The following is a 17,015-nucleotide window of genomic DNA, read 5'->3' as shown; positions in this document are numbered from 1 at the left end:
TAAAAAATCTATTTTCACATCAGAAATTTAATTTATTAACTTGGCGCTTAGGTTTATAATGCGCAAAATTTCCAGTCAAAATTAACGCTGTTTTTAAACCCGGACTTGTATAACGGCACAGTTCAAAAAGGTTTGTACGCGAATACTCAGAGAAACATTTTTCCCAAACAAATGTAGAGGCAGAATATATAATACTTTGAGGTCAGTTATTTCTTGTTTACCATAGAGGTACGGTGCATCTGTCACACTGCTTACAAAAATTAATTTATATAAAGAACGAGAGTCACGCGGGGCCTTTAGCGGTTTTAGGGAAATTCGGTGTAGATTTTCTTGAAGCTAGTGCTGTTGACGCACAACCAGTTCACATATTGCTTTCAAACAACCTATTCTTCTCCATTACTATGCAATTTTCCATCTTTCTCCTTGACGAGGTTTATACCTGCTTATATTGAAGGGTAACTCTGGTCAAAAGTCAAACCAAAGTAAGTGACTGATAACGATTTATGGAGACTAAATACAAGCACTGCCAAACTATTACCTTAATGAGAAACCGCGATCCACTCTAAACCCGATGTATAAAAAAATGTTACCACCAGTTTTTTAGCGGGCATTCAGCGGGGTGCTTGTTTGCCTAGAAACCTTGTGTCCTGACGTCATCTTCGTTTTCAAAGAAGTTTCTTGTTCCTACTGCCACCTCTTTGGCCCCGTTTTTGTGCTGCGCTTCCAGCCGTCCCAGCGAAAGATTTCTGCTTGTTATATAACGCTTTGGTGGCCGCAGTTTGTAAGTGATCTGCGGCGATCGCCCACGAATATTATTTACTCCCTGCTGGCTCAGGCGCGTCTTGGAGCCGAAAAAATGTATTTATGGCCGACTACAATTTAGTTCATTCCTGCTCAGCGCGAGCTTACTTTTAGCTTCCACAACCCTTTTGCAGTCTGTATTGCACACCAGCAAGATTGTCGGTATTGTCGGAAGATAACTGGGGACTCATTCTCAGCCTGCGTTCATCGGCGAACTCGCTTTCTGGCCGGACTACATATATTTGCTGCATATGCTTGATGTATGAACAGCAAAGCAGTAAAACTGGTCAAACAGCAGTAGCATCTTAACTTGGCTGATCGAAACCGCACTTTCGACTTGGGGAGTCGTACGTTTCGCGGTGCCGAAGTCCAAACTTTACATCACACAATTAGCGGCGAGATGTTTTGGTGGCGCCCTCCTATGGTTCCCCCTTGTTACGTCATTACCTTGCTAACAACAAGTTCGATGGTGTTCGTAACTAGCACGGTGGACGCTTGAAATCATTGAGCTCTTAAAGCAACACTGCCAACACCGTCAAAATTAAAGTTATTTCATTCCTCTTATTTCCGTCGATGATAAATCCCCTTTCCTACGTCATAGTCAGCGTTCGGCCAATCGTGGAAGGCCGACCACAGCGACGCTTTCGGTCGCGCACGGGGCTAATAGCCACGCAGCTTATCACAAGGGTTTCCATCACGCTCGATTCGCTAGTTTTGGTCTCGCCATAGACCCCTGAAACAAAACTTTGAGATTGGATATCTACAAAACGACTCAAGGCATCGAATAAAATGCGACGCCTCGTAATCCAGGGACACTTCCATCACTGTAAGCCTCCGCAACCCTAAGATATAAAAAAAATGTTCCGTAGTTACACTTTTAACAAATGAATACCTCAATTTGCACAATACTGTGTACTGTGTGAATTTCCCGGGAACAGACATACGTCGAGGCTAACATCAACCGGTCGCGGGTACTAATATTGGGGTGGGAACCATAGAACTATCATGCTCGCAAACAGCGTGCGCTCTTAGAAAAAAGGGTATGGATAGTCCTCCCTTACCGCTCATTCACACTGGAAGCGGATCCGCGTTCGCAAAGCGGTTGCGAAGGCGGTTGTATAAAGATTCAGTACAATTGCACGCGCGCTCGAGGACATCAAGTGCGCGTGCAATTGCACTGGATCTTTATACAACCGCGTTCGCAACCGCTTTGCGAACGCGGATCCGCTTCCAGTGTGAATGAGCGGTTAGGGGAGGAACGGTCTTGTAACCTATGTTCCTTTAGAAAGGGAGAAACTTTCGTCCCTGAAGCAGGGGAGCAAAGTTCCTCTGTCGCTTGCCTCTCAATATGGCGGCTCCGAATCGAGCAAATCGGGCCCAATAAGGCTTGACGAGGACGCTACGTCTCTTGTACGGGACGAGGGCAGCAGCAAATAAAAGCGTATCACGAGCTTTCCGCAAACTGTGTTTATTTCCGAAGCCAGATTCCCCCCACAGGTACAGAAACTTGCGTTTCGAAAGCAGTTACTCAGTCTTCTCGTCGACAGCACTGCGATGTTAAACGGAGACAACCGACACCCAGTTACTTCGCGCACTTTGCGTCTTACCTTTGGTGTTCCTCGAGCCACAATTCCTTCGTCAACCGCACATCACGGAGAAGGGCAAACTCAATCCGCCAACCAAAAGCCGCTCTCGAAAGAACAAACTCCAAGCCGCTGTTTATCGCGTAGCGTGAAAGGTTAAATCGCTAGCCACCAGATGGCGGGGTCAAGCAGAGTAGTTGCAAGTAGCTAGGCTAGGTGGCGCTAGGTACCGCCCAATTCATGTTCCACAAAAAAATAATTTACTCTTCTCAGGCCACTACTCCGCTTCAGAGCCGCTCTCCTGCGCTTGAGGGCAGAGCCGTAAATGTAGAGAGTTTGGCCATTCGTTGGGAAGTATAGGAGACAAATGAGGAGGCGCCATTGGCCGAAAGCGGGCTGGGCGTGTTCCAGGGCGTCTTCAGAATTTCGAATGTGACCAACCAGAAGCCGGAAATAATACCCTGGCGGTGGTCGCGAGAAACAAACGTGATAACTGCATTGGAGTAACTCTCAATGGCTGAAAATATGGTACACGTGATGTTTCAATCACGTTAATCCAAAATGATGGTGGAAGAGTGCGACTAGCGGAACGATCGACATGATCCGTACGCCAAGCGCCCAGGGCCGGGAATCTGCCGTCCGAACGTCCGTGCAAAAGAGAGTTGCGCGGCGGATTCGTTTCTTACATCTTTCTGCATGATCATGATCAAAACAACACGTGCACCCTATTTTCAACCACGAAGAGTTACTGCACTTCACTCTTACGCGTTTATTGAAACCATATACGAACATAGACTTTTGATCAGAACTGTTTGCCGCTACCACCGCTAGGGGATTCTTTTCGGCTTCTGGTTGGTCAAGAGAGCATGCCAAGTCCTCTTTCCGACTCTGCCGCACGCCCTGACTCTTCCTGCGCCTCCCATTGACCAAACTCTCTCAATACACGGCTCTGCTTGAGGGTCTTTTACTATACACACATTACGCTTATTACAAGCATTAGGTGAACATACATTGAGCACATACACAGCACACACAAATTTTATTACAACGGAACACCACACTAGCCCGAACACTACACCCGTGTTCTGCGATTCCGTCTTTTATACTGGTCGTTTTGAACGTACGGAACTTTTCGGTGACCCCCTAAGCAATAAAAAATATTCACAGCATGTTGATTTTTTTCCAGCCATACCTACATACCTCTAAAAGTATTTTAAATGGCTCAGGGGATGAATCTCTTATTAAAAAGTAAATACTCGATCATGCCGTAATTATTTGAAAGCCAATAAATCAAGCCGCTCCAATGCGGTTCGAAGCCATGGGTTTGTTTCCCCACACGGCACGTCGTAGCCTGTATTTCTATTGGTTTTTCTATTTGTGCTGTTCGCGCTAAGCTGCAATTGCCGTCTTGAATTAATCTCTGTAGAGCGGATATTCACTCAGCTGGAAGTGATGCTTCACATGCTGAGAAATCGCTTTTCAATCAACTTGAATGCAGTCAAAGCCGCGACTTGCGGCAGGTGTTCAGTGTACGGAGCTACGCCGTGGCGAGCCCAAAAACTTCTAGCGCTCATCCCAGCGCGCCACTTGGAAGGCAGTTTCTCCAGGAACCGTAGTATATTTAAACAGCAAAATAAAGGGTAGCTTTTTATTTTCGATTTTACCTATTGTTTTTTAATGCCGAAATTCCATACTGTAAATACACGTACTTTCCGTCACGATTTCGTACTGTTCAGTCCTTGCCCCAGAGCGCAATCGCTCTCGGGGACGAGACAATTCCGAGAGTCATATTGGCCACTGCACGATAGCGATAGGAGCTTCTACTGTTCCGACCAGCGTTCCGACCAGCGTTCCAACATGACTATCCGCACGTTGATCGATTGCACGTAATCCCTCAAGTGGTATTCAAATTTTTAATGTAAAGCGGAATGTCAACCTGCGACACCCCGCCCCTCATCACGGCCCGACCAACGGCATCAATGCCCGACAGTTTACGATCTCATCTTGTTGTTACACCACTGATACGCGAACACACGGTCACATCGGCGATAATTCCAGTCTTCTGTTCACAACCCACAACACTGCCATCACGATGTTGCAGCTATGTTGCTGACACGCACAAATACAGAACCATGTTGAACGCCGGTTGCACTCGGCATCGGAAAACAGAACCGAACTCAGCACGGAAGGCACCCAGGCAGCCGGCAGCAAAACCTGCCTGTCTTGGACGCAGTTCCTGCGGTTTCCATAACGTCGAAAACGTCGACACAGTTCCGCGTGGTTTCGCTACTGTAGTGACTGTAATTCCGTCGGTTCGCCGCGCGCGCGAGTCCCGCAATCCGGAGACGGCCATCCCCCAGTGTACGTGGCGCTGCTGGCACTGCTCCACAACTTCGCTGTTTCTAGCGGCTTCGTTTGCTCGTTTGATAAAATTAGTGATAAAAACGTCAATGCAACCGAAATGTTCTGTACGTTTAGACTAGAAGACGGAATTACAGGCGGCCTTCACTGTCGCTGAAGCTCAATCAACTCAACAGCTATTTATTAAACAACGTGCGCGACCTGCTCGAAAAACGAAACCGAAAGAAGATGAGTCGCGAGGGCGAAAGCTTTCTCCCGTCTGCCTGGAGAAGGAGAAAAACGTTTCGTTCCTCCGATTTTCTCGTGTCCGCTTGGGGGCGCGTCAGTAGAAGGGAGGAAGACGCGCCGTTGCTACTTTTTTCCTCTATATTTCTTAGAGTGTGTTGCATCCGATAAACTGGTCAGTCCCCGCTCCGGCCCTTTTGGATCTGGATGAGCACCGTACCGGCTTGGGACCGTGTTTCAATTCTGCGTGATGCACGTTAAAGACACCAGGATAACGGATGGTCCGCGCTAGCCAAATTACTTATCTACAGCTGAGACACCAGACGTCCACTGCGAATGAATAACCTACTGTCTAAACAAGCACACACGAATGTATGAAGCGGCCAGGATTGGTAGTTTTCAATTATCACTATATTCGTGTGGTTCACGTTTTAATTTATAGGTTCGCAGACTCCGGTGGCACTCAGCCGCTTCTCAGAATACAGATTACTGCGCGCGCTAAAATCCGGACGCCAAGTTGATTTGCTCATTCAGGGCAATGTGAAAAAAATTACTTTCGATTTGGAACTTATATTTCTGGTTGGGACGATGGTTATCACACCGATAATTTAGATATCAGTTGAGTGTTCCTGATTGATTGAGTGCAAAAACAATCCAATCCCGAGTACTTAAAGATTGAACGCATACTTTATTGCGACAGGTGATTCATATGATCACTAACAGCAACTCTAGCATCCTACCTTTTGCCTGGTTATGAGCCTGCATCTAAGGCCCTGGAGGTAAACGAAGAATGTCTGCCAGAGTAAGTTCTGTTTTAGAAGTTCGCAGTTCAACAGCGATCATGTACTGAACGAATGAACGTCGATATCGGTAACTTAGACATCATTCCTTGCAGAAGATAGCGTAAGATATGATGCATGTCTGGAGATCTTAGTTAATTTATCAAGGTTACGTCAAAACTTTCGTGAAACTTGCTTCAGGACGTAGAGGCGTAGAAAACAAAATGATCCCAGACAGAACATGCATATTCTGAGGACCTCCTCAGAATATCCCTCTCGGAAGTTGGGATATCCCCAGAAGAATTGTGGTGGGAGATATATTTCCCCAGGATGTCCGTGGGATATCTATTTGGCCCACTTTTCTAGTCCCCAGTATATCCAAAGAATTTCCTCTGGGACGTTGTCAGTATTTCCTACGTTTATCCGTGGGATCTCCATACCAGATCCGGGTTGTCCTTGGGATATCCCCAGAATATTTGTGGTGAGAGATGCACTTCCCTAGGACGTTCGTGGGATATTCATTTAGTCCACTTTTCTGGTCCCCAGTATATTCTCAACATATCCCTATGGGTGTTGTCAGCATTTCCTACGTTTATACCTGGGATCTTCGTACCAGAACCTACGGGTTGCCGTCTGTACACTGTAGGTTTATACGAGGGGGCCTTACAGGCAGCTCCAACATACAGCGTGCCAACCTCGTCACGTGCTGGCCAGACTATGGTAATATATTATCTCCGTTGCGTTGACTGGCTGGCACTCGACGCTGTAGGCAGTGGCCTGCTTCACAGAGCTGTCAGCTGCAAGTCAGGTCTGCACCAATAGAACTCGGCTGCGCAGTTTGCCAGCTGTGTTTTTACCTAAAACACATCTTCCACAGTGACTATGAGCTTGACAACAATAAAATTTCATGCGAGTGAGGTATCTGAGCCAACCTGTAGGGCTGAGCTCGAAGAAAGCTGTTCAGTAAAGACATGGGCACATGTTAGCATCAACAGCATTGAATACTTTATTATCAGAACAAGATTTCTCTAATAACTGTTTGCTTAACGTTCCAAAAATAAAAATATAACATAATATACCAGGCGTCAAAACCAAAGTTGTACCCTGAAATGGCTTGCAGAAATTAGTGATTTTATGTATTGCATAGAACATTTCCTCTAATATGTTGTTTACTGGTTAGATATTTCCATTAAAATTTGCAAGTTTTAACTACGACTATGAAGGAAATTAAAGTTATAAAAATGATATTTTCAAGGACTTAGCGGTAGCTCTCGCGAACAGTTAAAAATTCTGACAATTATTTCAGGAGATAATTGTCAGAATTAAGTTCTTGGCATGAGTTTTCAATTAGGTTAGACAGGCACACGAAGAACTTAATTCTGACAGGTATCTCCCGCAGGAACACAAAGTTAGAAACACAAGTGCGTGGCGCTTGTTGGACTGGTGGTGCCTTCCCTGCAAAAGGCAAGCAAACAATGTCGTTGTAGGAACTGTTACCAACAACTGCCACCAAGTTTTTGAAAAAGTAATGAATTTATTTTAAGTTCCTTCAAGTCAGAATTAAAACTTCAAATACAATTAAATAATTTGACCAGTAAACAACGTATTTTAGAAAATTTCTCTCGATACATCAAACCGTTGATTTTTACAGGCCGTTTTAGAGTTAACCTTTCTTTTAAGACGCCCAGTATTTAAAAATGACTAGAACCTTGCAGTCGAATTAGCAGCCCCACCCCTACCCTTCTGGCTGTCGTATCTCCATCCGTTCCTTCGCATGGGCCAGCCATGACTTCAGTGACTTCTCCACCTAGTATTCAGTCGCCCCAAGGCCCTTTTTGGCGAGCAGACATTCTGGAACGATAAAGAATGCAAGCATGTTCCAAAGCTGAAGTAGTGCGCGGAAGCCAGCTGTTTTCTTAAATAAGTAACCAAATGCACAGTGTATTTTTCCAAGATTCAAAGCAACTTAACATTGGTTGGCACATTCCAATCATTAATTCTTATACTCCGTTTCATACTTCAATGCAACGGTACTGGCACAAGCGTGTGGCTTCATCTAGCATCCCACTTATGCAAGGGGGCGCGAAAGTGCAAGATTAAGCCAGACGCTTGAGCCAGTAGCCTTGACAGCGTTCCGCATTAAGTATGAAACGGAGCATGGGCAGCCACCAAGATAGGCAATAAAAGTATTATTTTATAAAGATACACTCTGCATCCAGCAAACTTGGGTTGTCTAAAAACCACTGGGCAAAAAAATTCGAAAAGACCTGAATATCTTTGATGTCAGTGTAACTCGGCTTTACTGCGAGCATGGGATCAAGAAATAATGTGCTGCTGCAGATAGGTAGCGTATCTCGACGCCTCCTGCTGCAGTAGCCACCGACGACTCCTTAGGTCGAGATGTTGTAATTATCAGGCTTATTAGTTTTAACCCCTTGGAGGACACCATGCGAAGGAAAAAAAATTTTTTTTAAACAGGCTAGATGGAAAAATATTATAAAAGGAATTTACAAAGAAGAAAAAAATTTGGAGCTATATTTAGGGCGCAAAACGAATTTGTGGTTGGCGCCGAACTGCCAAATTTTTTTTCGAAAAGTAACCTAAAACTGCCATATTTTTTTTATCTTGAAATGGTTGAATTGAACTGGTTGAATTAATTGAATTGAACGGGTTGAATTCCTCTAGTAATACAGAGAAAATGTGAAAAGTTTATTACGCAAAAAACAGCGGAGCCGAAAAAAATATTCGCCAACTAAAACGAGTGCTGCCATCTATGATCAGCACTGCAAAACTACTCGGAGAGCCTAGCTCGTCCGTGGAATTGAGGGCTACCGAAAAAACCACTGGACGAGCTGAGCTCGTTCATGACAGTTTGAGCCAGAAACTGACCGATGAGCTCAGCTCGTCCAGGGCACTTGAGGGGTTAATATTTTGAACTCCTGAAGGTTTGAGTACACCACTCAATAGTGTGAAGTCAAATTCAGTCAACAAAGCCCAACAACTGTTATGGCATATTTTGGCAAAGGGCTGATCATGTTGAGATTCAACAGTTAAATGGGAAGCTTAACAAGTTAAATATCAATCATAACCAATTTTTTGTGCTAATTATCACACCACACTCATGCTTGCATATGTGCTGTTGTAAGTAGCATCACCCCAAAGAAATATTATTCTTTGTCAACTATGCCTCAAGTATTAATACCCGTTGATGCAGGAAAGTGTGCAAGCTCACTAGTTCACAGTCCCTGTATAAATTTATCGGAAGAGTCAATGTTCAGATTGAGTTAAATTTTCCAGTTGATTAGCTTTTGCTGTAACTGTGACAAATTTTAGTACATTCGGTGCCCACACTAGTATAGACATGTTTGCAGTGTTCACCACCAAATTACTCTCAGTCGGTTGCAAGCCTCTATTGTGAGAAGTCAGCAAAGTTACATACCAAGCAGAACCGTCCAGCTCCGAAGGCTACAAGCTTTTAACTGCAGGGAACTGCGTTTTAAAGTGGCGGCTTCGACAAGCTTTGCGCGAACGATCTGCGCAACGTTCGGCATTATGCAATTGGAAGCTGCATTCGAAGTTCTTCCACTCCCGCTTGCGGTGATTTTGTTGCACAACATGTAAGTATAGAAATTGGAATGTTCTATCTAGAAATACGATTTATTAAACGGACTTATTACATAACCAATTTTGGCTGCAAACGAATTTCGCGTCCGGTAGGGCCCCCGGGGAGGGGGGGGGGGGGGGGGGGGGGGGGCAGAGGTGCTGCGATGTTTTTTTGCCGCGCAGCCGGTACTCTCCAGTGGCGTCGGGTATTTCCAGTTCATGCGCGGCAGGGACTCCTCGGGCCATCGTTCCGGCTTGCATGTGTCTTCCTGAAAACGATTAAACTCCCACACATGTAACTGCCACAGCTGGATACTGCGCAGTTGTGCACATTGCGCAGGTGCGCTCCTCTCCTCTTGTAGACTAATGGTTGGTCATTGTGGTGAGCGGCGTGATTTCCATTGCCCTGCGAGGTTCTCTGCAAAAGAAAAGCCCCCCCGCGAAGATCCTTCGTAAAGATCGGTAAAAATATTAATTTTTTACAAAGAACGCCACCGCTTAACTCGCATTTCTCATTATATATGTATATACTGTATTTTCCGCGCAAGAAGTTCACTTTCTAATCTAGAAACTGCAATGAGCAACAGATCAACAACGTTCTTAAATTACGATATTCGTTCAGAGCAGAATCATGAAGCTAGATTATGTAGTTCCGCTGCTTTAGCTTTAGTGAACAATATAACCAATGAGTTTGTATTTTCGGTCCAGTTTGTGAAACAATATGTTTTAATGCCCCCCGATTCGCAGCTTTAGAAAACAAAAACCTCTAAGTATGGCCGCTCGAATTGTGAAGCGAGTAATACACTCGCCTTTTTTGGACTTCGACGTTGGAAACAGCTGTGCACCTGAACTTATAGAGCAACGCTTGAAAACATTATCGAACAAGACAATTATTGTGAGTATTGATTTCTATCTATACTATACTGCACAAACTTCAATACTATACTGCACTATGCCGAATCACCTGGTGTGCGTGATGTGGTGATTCAAAACTGCATCATTATAGGCTCACGCCAAGGATATTTCATGACAGGGCTATTATCAGATTTTAAGATGCGCCTGCTTTCTATCACAGGGGTCAGCAGCACCATCCTAGGACCAGTAATTCCCAGCTGCTGTCTATGATGCATTAATCATACATCATGTATATGTATACATTCAGGACCTCATGCCGGGCTGCTGTCCGAACATAACTCTTTGTTTAGCAATAGGTTACTGAAATGCCCATGGCATTTATAAGCCTTGTATTTTAATAGTTGGACTGCTGAACAAAACAGAAGTAGCTTAGTGCGCCTTACGAATAAACATGAAAAAGAAATATAATCTAAACTAAGATGAAGAGGTATGCAAATGCCAAAGGAAAGCATTCTACGCTATTTTGTTAAGACAAGCATATTGACCGCTTTCAAGTAATTAGCGAAATAAGCCTGTAAAGCGCGCGGCGGAGCGCCGCGCGCTCCGCCGCCGCGCGCGCCTCGCCGGTCTGCGCGATCCAGAGGAATGACGTCATAGCCGCTGCAGACGCATTGGCGCCGCCGCGTGCCCAGCTGTCCGCTCCGTTGCACAGTAGCCAGGTCTGACGCTGCACCGGAGCTGCTTGATAGCGCCTCTCATTTTCTGCGCATAAGCTCACGCAACGTATATCCTGGCGTAACCGAGCTAAGCCACCGCAATGTTTTGTATGCAGGCTCCTATGGCAGTTACCCAATCAGTATTCTAGTAACGTTGAGGTAGCCTCAGAGAGGGTGTAAGCTGATGGACAGTTACTGCCCCTAGAAGAGGTAAATATACACCCTTGAAGATGTGCTGTCACTCCCAAAACCCAAACCTTCAACCCAACCATATGCCCTATTACCTCTTAACGGCAGTAAAATTACATCCTTGATAGAAAGGCTATTGCTCCCAATTAGATATAAAAAGTTACTCCCAAGCGGAAGGGGTAACTTTGCTAACGTCTTGAGACGAACTCCAGGGACAAGCAAGTCACACTCTAAAAGGTGTGGCAACAGGAACCTTTTTTTTTTTTTTTTTTTTTTAAAGTGTAGATTGCGCCTCGTGGAACTTTTTTCTTTTTTGAATAAGAAAGCATTTACTGTAAATGGAGCGTGCTGACGTCGTCAGTTTGAAGCGCGAAAATATCACCTAGTTTCCCCGATCCTTCGGTTTCATTGACTTGCGCGTCACCGGGGCTCCCATTGGCCACTGCGCTCGTCAGTTTCCACGGCCGCTCACCCCATGGCGTTGCGTGTCCATCAGCACGCCGTTAACGCGGAGCGTCCAAGGTCAGCGTGCCGAGGGGAGTACGCGTGCTGAACGGCGACGAAAAGTACGCAACAGACGACAAAGGCAACGGACGAGCCGACGACAAAGCGAGCGGACGAGTGGCTTGCATGCTTTCGCATTCACAACTCATAAGCGCTTAGGTATAGATCGAGCTTCTTATTTTTAGGGCCGTCCATTGTACTCCCGGGTCAACCCTTTACTGCATACATGCTGGAAGTGGCGCCATTTTTTCTCTCGTAATACAGTAAGTTGCCAACACACAAGAAATAGACGAACACATAACAAAGCCGATGCGTATCCCGTTTTGTTAACGTCCTGATTTTTTTTTTTCATCTCTGCGTTTTAAATTTAGAAAATTGCTGAACGTCATGATAAGTTTGAGCGACAACTTGAGACAGCCGAAGGAATTGTTTAAACTATGGTCTTCAGACAAACTATTCGCGCGTCCGGAATGATTCAAGTACAGATTGTTATACTAAAGCATTACCTGTCCCATGGACCAAGCCGACGTCATCAGCCGCACCAAACGACAGGTGGATTCCCGAAGCCGCGATTTGAGGCCTCCTAGCTTTGAAACCACGCAGAAAACCACGCAAAACGGCCGCGATATGAAGCCGCCGCGTGTCAGTGTCAATTAGCGCCACCCCACGGCGCTGCGTGCCCGCGACGAGAGGATCAGAAGCGGCCGCGGCGTGGAGAACGATATCCATGCTTTCGCACTCACAACTCATAAGAAGTGCTGAAGTGTACCTCTAGCCTTTCTTTTAAAGTTTAGAAGTGTATACATTTTTGTGACATCTAGTTCTATCCCCCGCGTGGCGTTTAATTTATACCGAAATAAAGTGCCCCCTACGTATCAAGTATAAATGGTATTAACGATCGTCATCTTTTCGAAGGGTCCTTGGTAATAGCAGAGTTATATAAACGAGTAAACAAGTCCAATGACTTTCTTTAAGGTGTCTTCCAGGAACACACGTCCGTGCGTTGGGATTTTCGACCGTTCTGATTGCTTGACTCCTAACGTCAGCAGCACGCCTCCGGTGTTTCAATTTCTTCCTTGGAATAGCTTTTTCATGGCGTAACGAAAAGATCCCAGACAAGTTAATATAAAGACCATGATGCGATCAGGCTTGGCTAGGGTAATTTTTTGTTCCTTTTCATCTAGGTTGACACCTATAAAACTATGAATGCAAGTAATCTGCTGGAAAAAGTACGCAGATACGCTGTAGGTTTTCAACAACATGGTATGAAACCAGGGTCCAGGGTGTGCGCCCACATTGGCAATGGAGTTGAAAATGTAGCTGCAGTGTTTGGGGTTGTGTTTGCGGGTGGGACCCTTGTCATGGCAAAGGCGACATCTGTGGCAAGTGAGTGCTCGTTACATGCCTCCGTTTCAATAGCTGATGACCTGAAGCTTTTTTTTCAAAACCAAGATTTCCTTAACGTATGACCGCTTCCATAGGGGAACTGGTCTATATGATTGAAGACAGTCACTGCACTTTCCTACTCGTCGACCAACAAACCGCACCGAATGTTGCGAAGTTTGTAATACCCACGTGCGTTAAGGTGAGAAAATTATGATATATTTTTCAAATTGAGCATTGACCACGCTATACAACTTTTCTCTGGGTTTTATTCGCTAAACTAAAACACGACCGCTAAAATAATGTTTGAATCGTACAAGAAAAAATTGTTGGAGCTGAGCTCGCATCTGTTGAACAGATTAATATTTTTTTTTATTTTGCAGGGTTGTGTAAAAATATCACTAAATCCATTTTATTTTTTATAAGGAAGTGGATAAGCTTGTCTGCTTTTTATAGCGCTTATGTGGCTAGAAAACCAAAAAAGGCTTTGTTCGCTATTGCAACATTCGAGAGACTGCCCTAGCAGGAATAAATTAAAAATAAGAACTTATTAACATGCTCAAGCATATATTCACTTCACATAGTATAAAATGAAAATGTTATCACTTAATAAGAAAGGGACTGTCACTTCCTTTGGGTTTAGGCAATTTCACCTATTGTTATGAGGAATATGTGCCATTGTTTTGATCTACCAGGCAAACACCACAACAGCTAAGAGTAGTTTTGTATTACTTCGCAGGCCGTGTTCGCCATCGGAAGCGTGCCCGGTTTCATTGATATCCTTCAGTTTCAAGAACTATCGGATGCCTCATTCAAGTCCCACGTGCCTACTGACAACGAGGAAGAGGTTGTGGTTGTACTGTACACGTCAGGATCAACGGGCCTTCCAAAGGGCGTGGAACTATCACACAAGGCGTACTGTGCCGCGTTTCATGCATTCAGGTATGCCGATTGGAGTGGAAGAAGGCGATTTATTTTTAAAAGACTGGATCAAACTGCGTGGTACCTGGGGACTTTAAACGGGCCGCTAAAATTGGTTTACTAACATATCGCTGTGCAATATAGATCAGAAACTGAAGCAGATGGTAAATTGTTTTTTGTCTGTGTGTGCGTGTGCGAGAAGAAATGAGGAGATGGACTTTCCACACTTAAAACAAAGAAAAGAAAAACCTCCACCAGGCAGTCTGCCGTGTCTTTTAGCCGACGGAGACTCGCTGTTTGGTGACACCACCGAGATATCACGTAAGCAACGCAAGCGACTCGTATGGCGTGCCAAGCTTGTCCCATCAAAGGCAGCTGCTTCGAATTTAGGTAGCAGGCGTTGTTCCAAAACGTTTTATCACGCTTGCCTCGACGTTGCTAATGTATGCTTCTTGAAGTATTATACTTGGTTAATCTTGATCTTTAAGCAAAACACACGGCAGAAACACATAAGACTGCTTACGTGTAGGAATGCGAAAGCATTCCTACAACCAGCGCGCCACGTCTTCCTATCGCACACGGTGCTGCGGTGGTGACATCATGCTCCCCCACTGCGCAGGCGCGCCGAACCTTGCCGGCTTCACGAAGGCTTCCGTGAAAAAGCATTGCGTTAATTGCTGTGCTTTACTTTGTGTTTTATTTCCGAAGCGCGTCCGCTTTTACCTTCAGCGCACCCGCCGGCTTCGGTGACGAGGCATCAGCGTTGCTATGCTTTTCTTTGTGTTTTATTCCCGGGGCACGTCAGCTTTGATATCGAGCGACCACGCCGGCTTCCGTGTAAAAAGAAAAAAAAAATATGACGCGTCGCAGCCAATTTACCTAACGTTTTACGCGGTTACAGACGTCACCGGCACCACTTCATGGGACAATTAATGCTTTCGCATTATTAAGAAATCTGGGAACGGAAGTTAAATTGGTCTACATTAAATCGCGCTCATCTCTGTCAATTTTCTATCTGCTTTGTTGTCGATTTTCGTTTGCGTTCTTTGAGGTTCCAGGTTTGTTTAATAAAGCTTCGTGTCGCCTTGCACGTTTACTACCGTAATGGCTCGGTTGACACCTGCCGGAAGAGCGGAAGTGATCATTCGGTACGCAGAGTGCAAGGAAAGTCGGAAGGCTTTTGGACGGAGTTCATAAGGCTGCGGCTAAGTTCGCCCGCGGCACTGAAATGGCTACGGTGCTTTACCGAGGAGGGGGACGTCGGCAACAGACCACCGAGAAACGAGGTCGCCGCCATACTTCTTCCTAAAGAATGCCATCATTGGAGCTTTCTCGTCGAACTCGCATCTTTCAATTCGAAGAGCAGCCAGCCACTACGATGTCAGGGGCACCTTGCGGATGTAGCGAATGGACCCATACAAGATGTTGAATTTGCATGAGCTATCCTTAAAAGACAAGGCGCCTCGTGTTTCGCCAAGAGGAGCAGTGCCGGATCGCAGCTGGACCCAGCCAAATGCAGTTTCTTCTTTTCGCCGACGAGATCGTCTTCCACCTCGACGGCCAGGTCTCCAAACAAAAGTGCGTGTATTGGACCGAGTCCAACCCGCATTTAACCAAGAGAGACTGGGACGCTCCCCAAGGTTACCATAGTATGCGGCATTTGGAAAGAAGGTATCGTTCGTTCATTTTTCTTTGAAGAATAGGTCATTGTAGACGCTAACCTTCGTACACTGCGCAACAACTTTGTGCCCGAATTGGAGGAACTCCGCATGCAAAGGGTAGTTTGCGTGTTTCAACAGGACGGGGCGTTCCTGCACTATGCGTCCGCTGTGAGGGAATAACTGGACACCGCACATTCCCTGCAAAGTGGAAGGGCAGAGGTCCTTCCACAATGCCGTGGCCCCGTTCAGCGTACTTGACGATCTGCAATGTTTTCATGTGGGAGTTTGTAAAGAGTAGTCTACGACAGCCGCGTATCCACCATGTGAGACCTGAAGAGGAGCATTGAGGCGGCCGTTCAGCTGATCTCCAGTGGCACACGCCAAGCCGCCTTTCCGTAAATTTCGTCGGTTTCTTTTTTTCGTCGCCTTCCCGGATTTGTGGAGAATCTCTGTTGGCTTCGGGGCTGGGGGTTCTTCCAACCAGACAACGATTCCACCACTGAGGCATTGTTCCCAATCCTAACTTCCCCCACTATGGGCAGGTGGAGACAAACACCCACGTTTATTTCAGATTGTCCTGTTGCGCGCTCGATTTGAGGCTTGCACCACCATGGCTTCCGGGGCTTGCGCATCTGGAAATTTGTGTCGAGCAGTCGGTGACCTCGGGAGGAAGGGGGGGGGGGGGGGGGGAGGGGGGGAGGGGGGGGAGGGGCAGAACCTTTGCCCAGCAGTTGGCTAGCAACGGCGGTCTCGTGTAATGTGGCCCGTGCTTTCTCGACTGCGGGGTACACTGCTCCGACACCTGGACTCCGCACTATTTTGGTTGGGCAAGGAGGAGCTCCTCAGGTGGTAGCCTTGCCGTAACGCGCAGCTGGTCATTAGTCGCATTCACTTGTCTTTCGTGACACTCGCACGAGTGTAAGAGGTGCGGGGAATGGGGTGCGGCCGTTGGCCGGCCAAATGCTACACCTATCTAGAATTGTCTTTAATTAGGTAAAAGATAGAGCCCTACTTTTGTGTGCTTACGAGATGTAAGGTGCGACCATGTTTTGTTCGCTATGTTATGTTGTTCGTTACCTCCACCCCTGCTTCTGCTTAGCGTATGTACGTGGTCTGCCTTTTTCCGGGCGACTTTTATGTCTTTCATTGCTCAGTGTCGATACTTTTTTCTTTATTAACCAATCAGCTTGCGAGGTATGTTCGTGTGTATATTAGTACGCGTTTGTATCCGGCTAGCAGGCAGGGGAGGCAGAGGCGCTACTTTCGCAGGATCCATAGTCTTTAGCACCACTTAGCAAGAACTTCTAATGTGAACAATTCACTCATTGTTCGAATACGCGAACAGTTGCAACGTTATTTGATGTGCCCATGCAAGGTGTTCTAGGCAATCCAAAGCCGGTATTCAGCCAAGCCAATTAGATGCCACGAATCCCA

General features: G+C 45.9%; 1 protein-coding gene across 1 annotated transcript in view; it reads left to right on the top strand.

The window, feature by feature from the left end:
* Positions 1-12,977: 12,977 nt before the first annotated feature.
* The window catches only part of LOC115316206 (luciferin 4-monooxygenase), a 36,736-nt gene continuing 32,698 nt past the window's right edge, over positions 12,978-17,015 (top strand). The window contains exons 1-3 of the mRNA XM_042294292.1: positions 12,978-13,002; positions 13,098-13,201; positions 13,721-13,941. Of these exons, the coding sequence (XP_042150226.1) occupies positions 12,978-13,002; positions 13,098-13,201; positions 13,721-13,941 (350 nt within the window). The remainder of the gene's footprint in view (positions 13,003-13,097; positions 13,202-13,720; positions 13,942-17,015) is intronic.

Source organism: Ixodes scapularis, unplaced genomic scaffold, assembly GCF_016920785.2.
Source record: "Ixodes scapularis isolate PalLabHiFi unplaced genomic scaffold, ASM1692078v2 PGA_scaffold5__190_contigs__length_132052651, whole genome shotgun sequence".
Taxonomy (NCBI): domain Eukaryota; kingdom Metazoa; phylum Arthropoda; class Arachnida; order Ixodida; family Ixodidae; genus Ixodes; species Ixodes scapularis.
The sequence above is the reverse complement of the archived record's forward strand: the minus strand, read 5'-3'. Positions and strand labels throughout refer to the sequence as shown.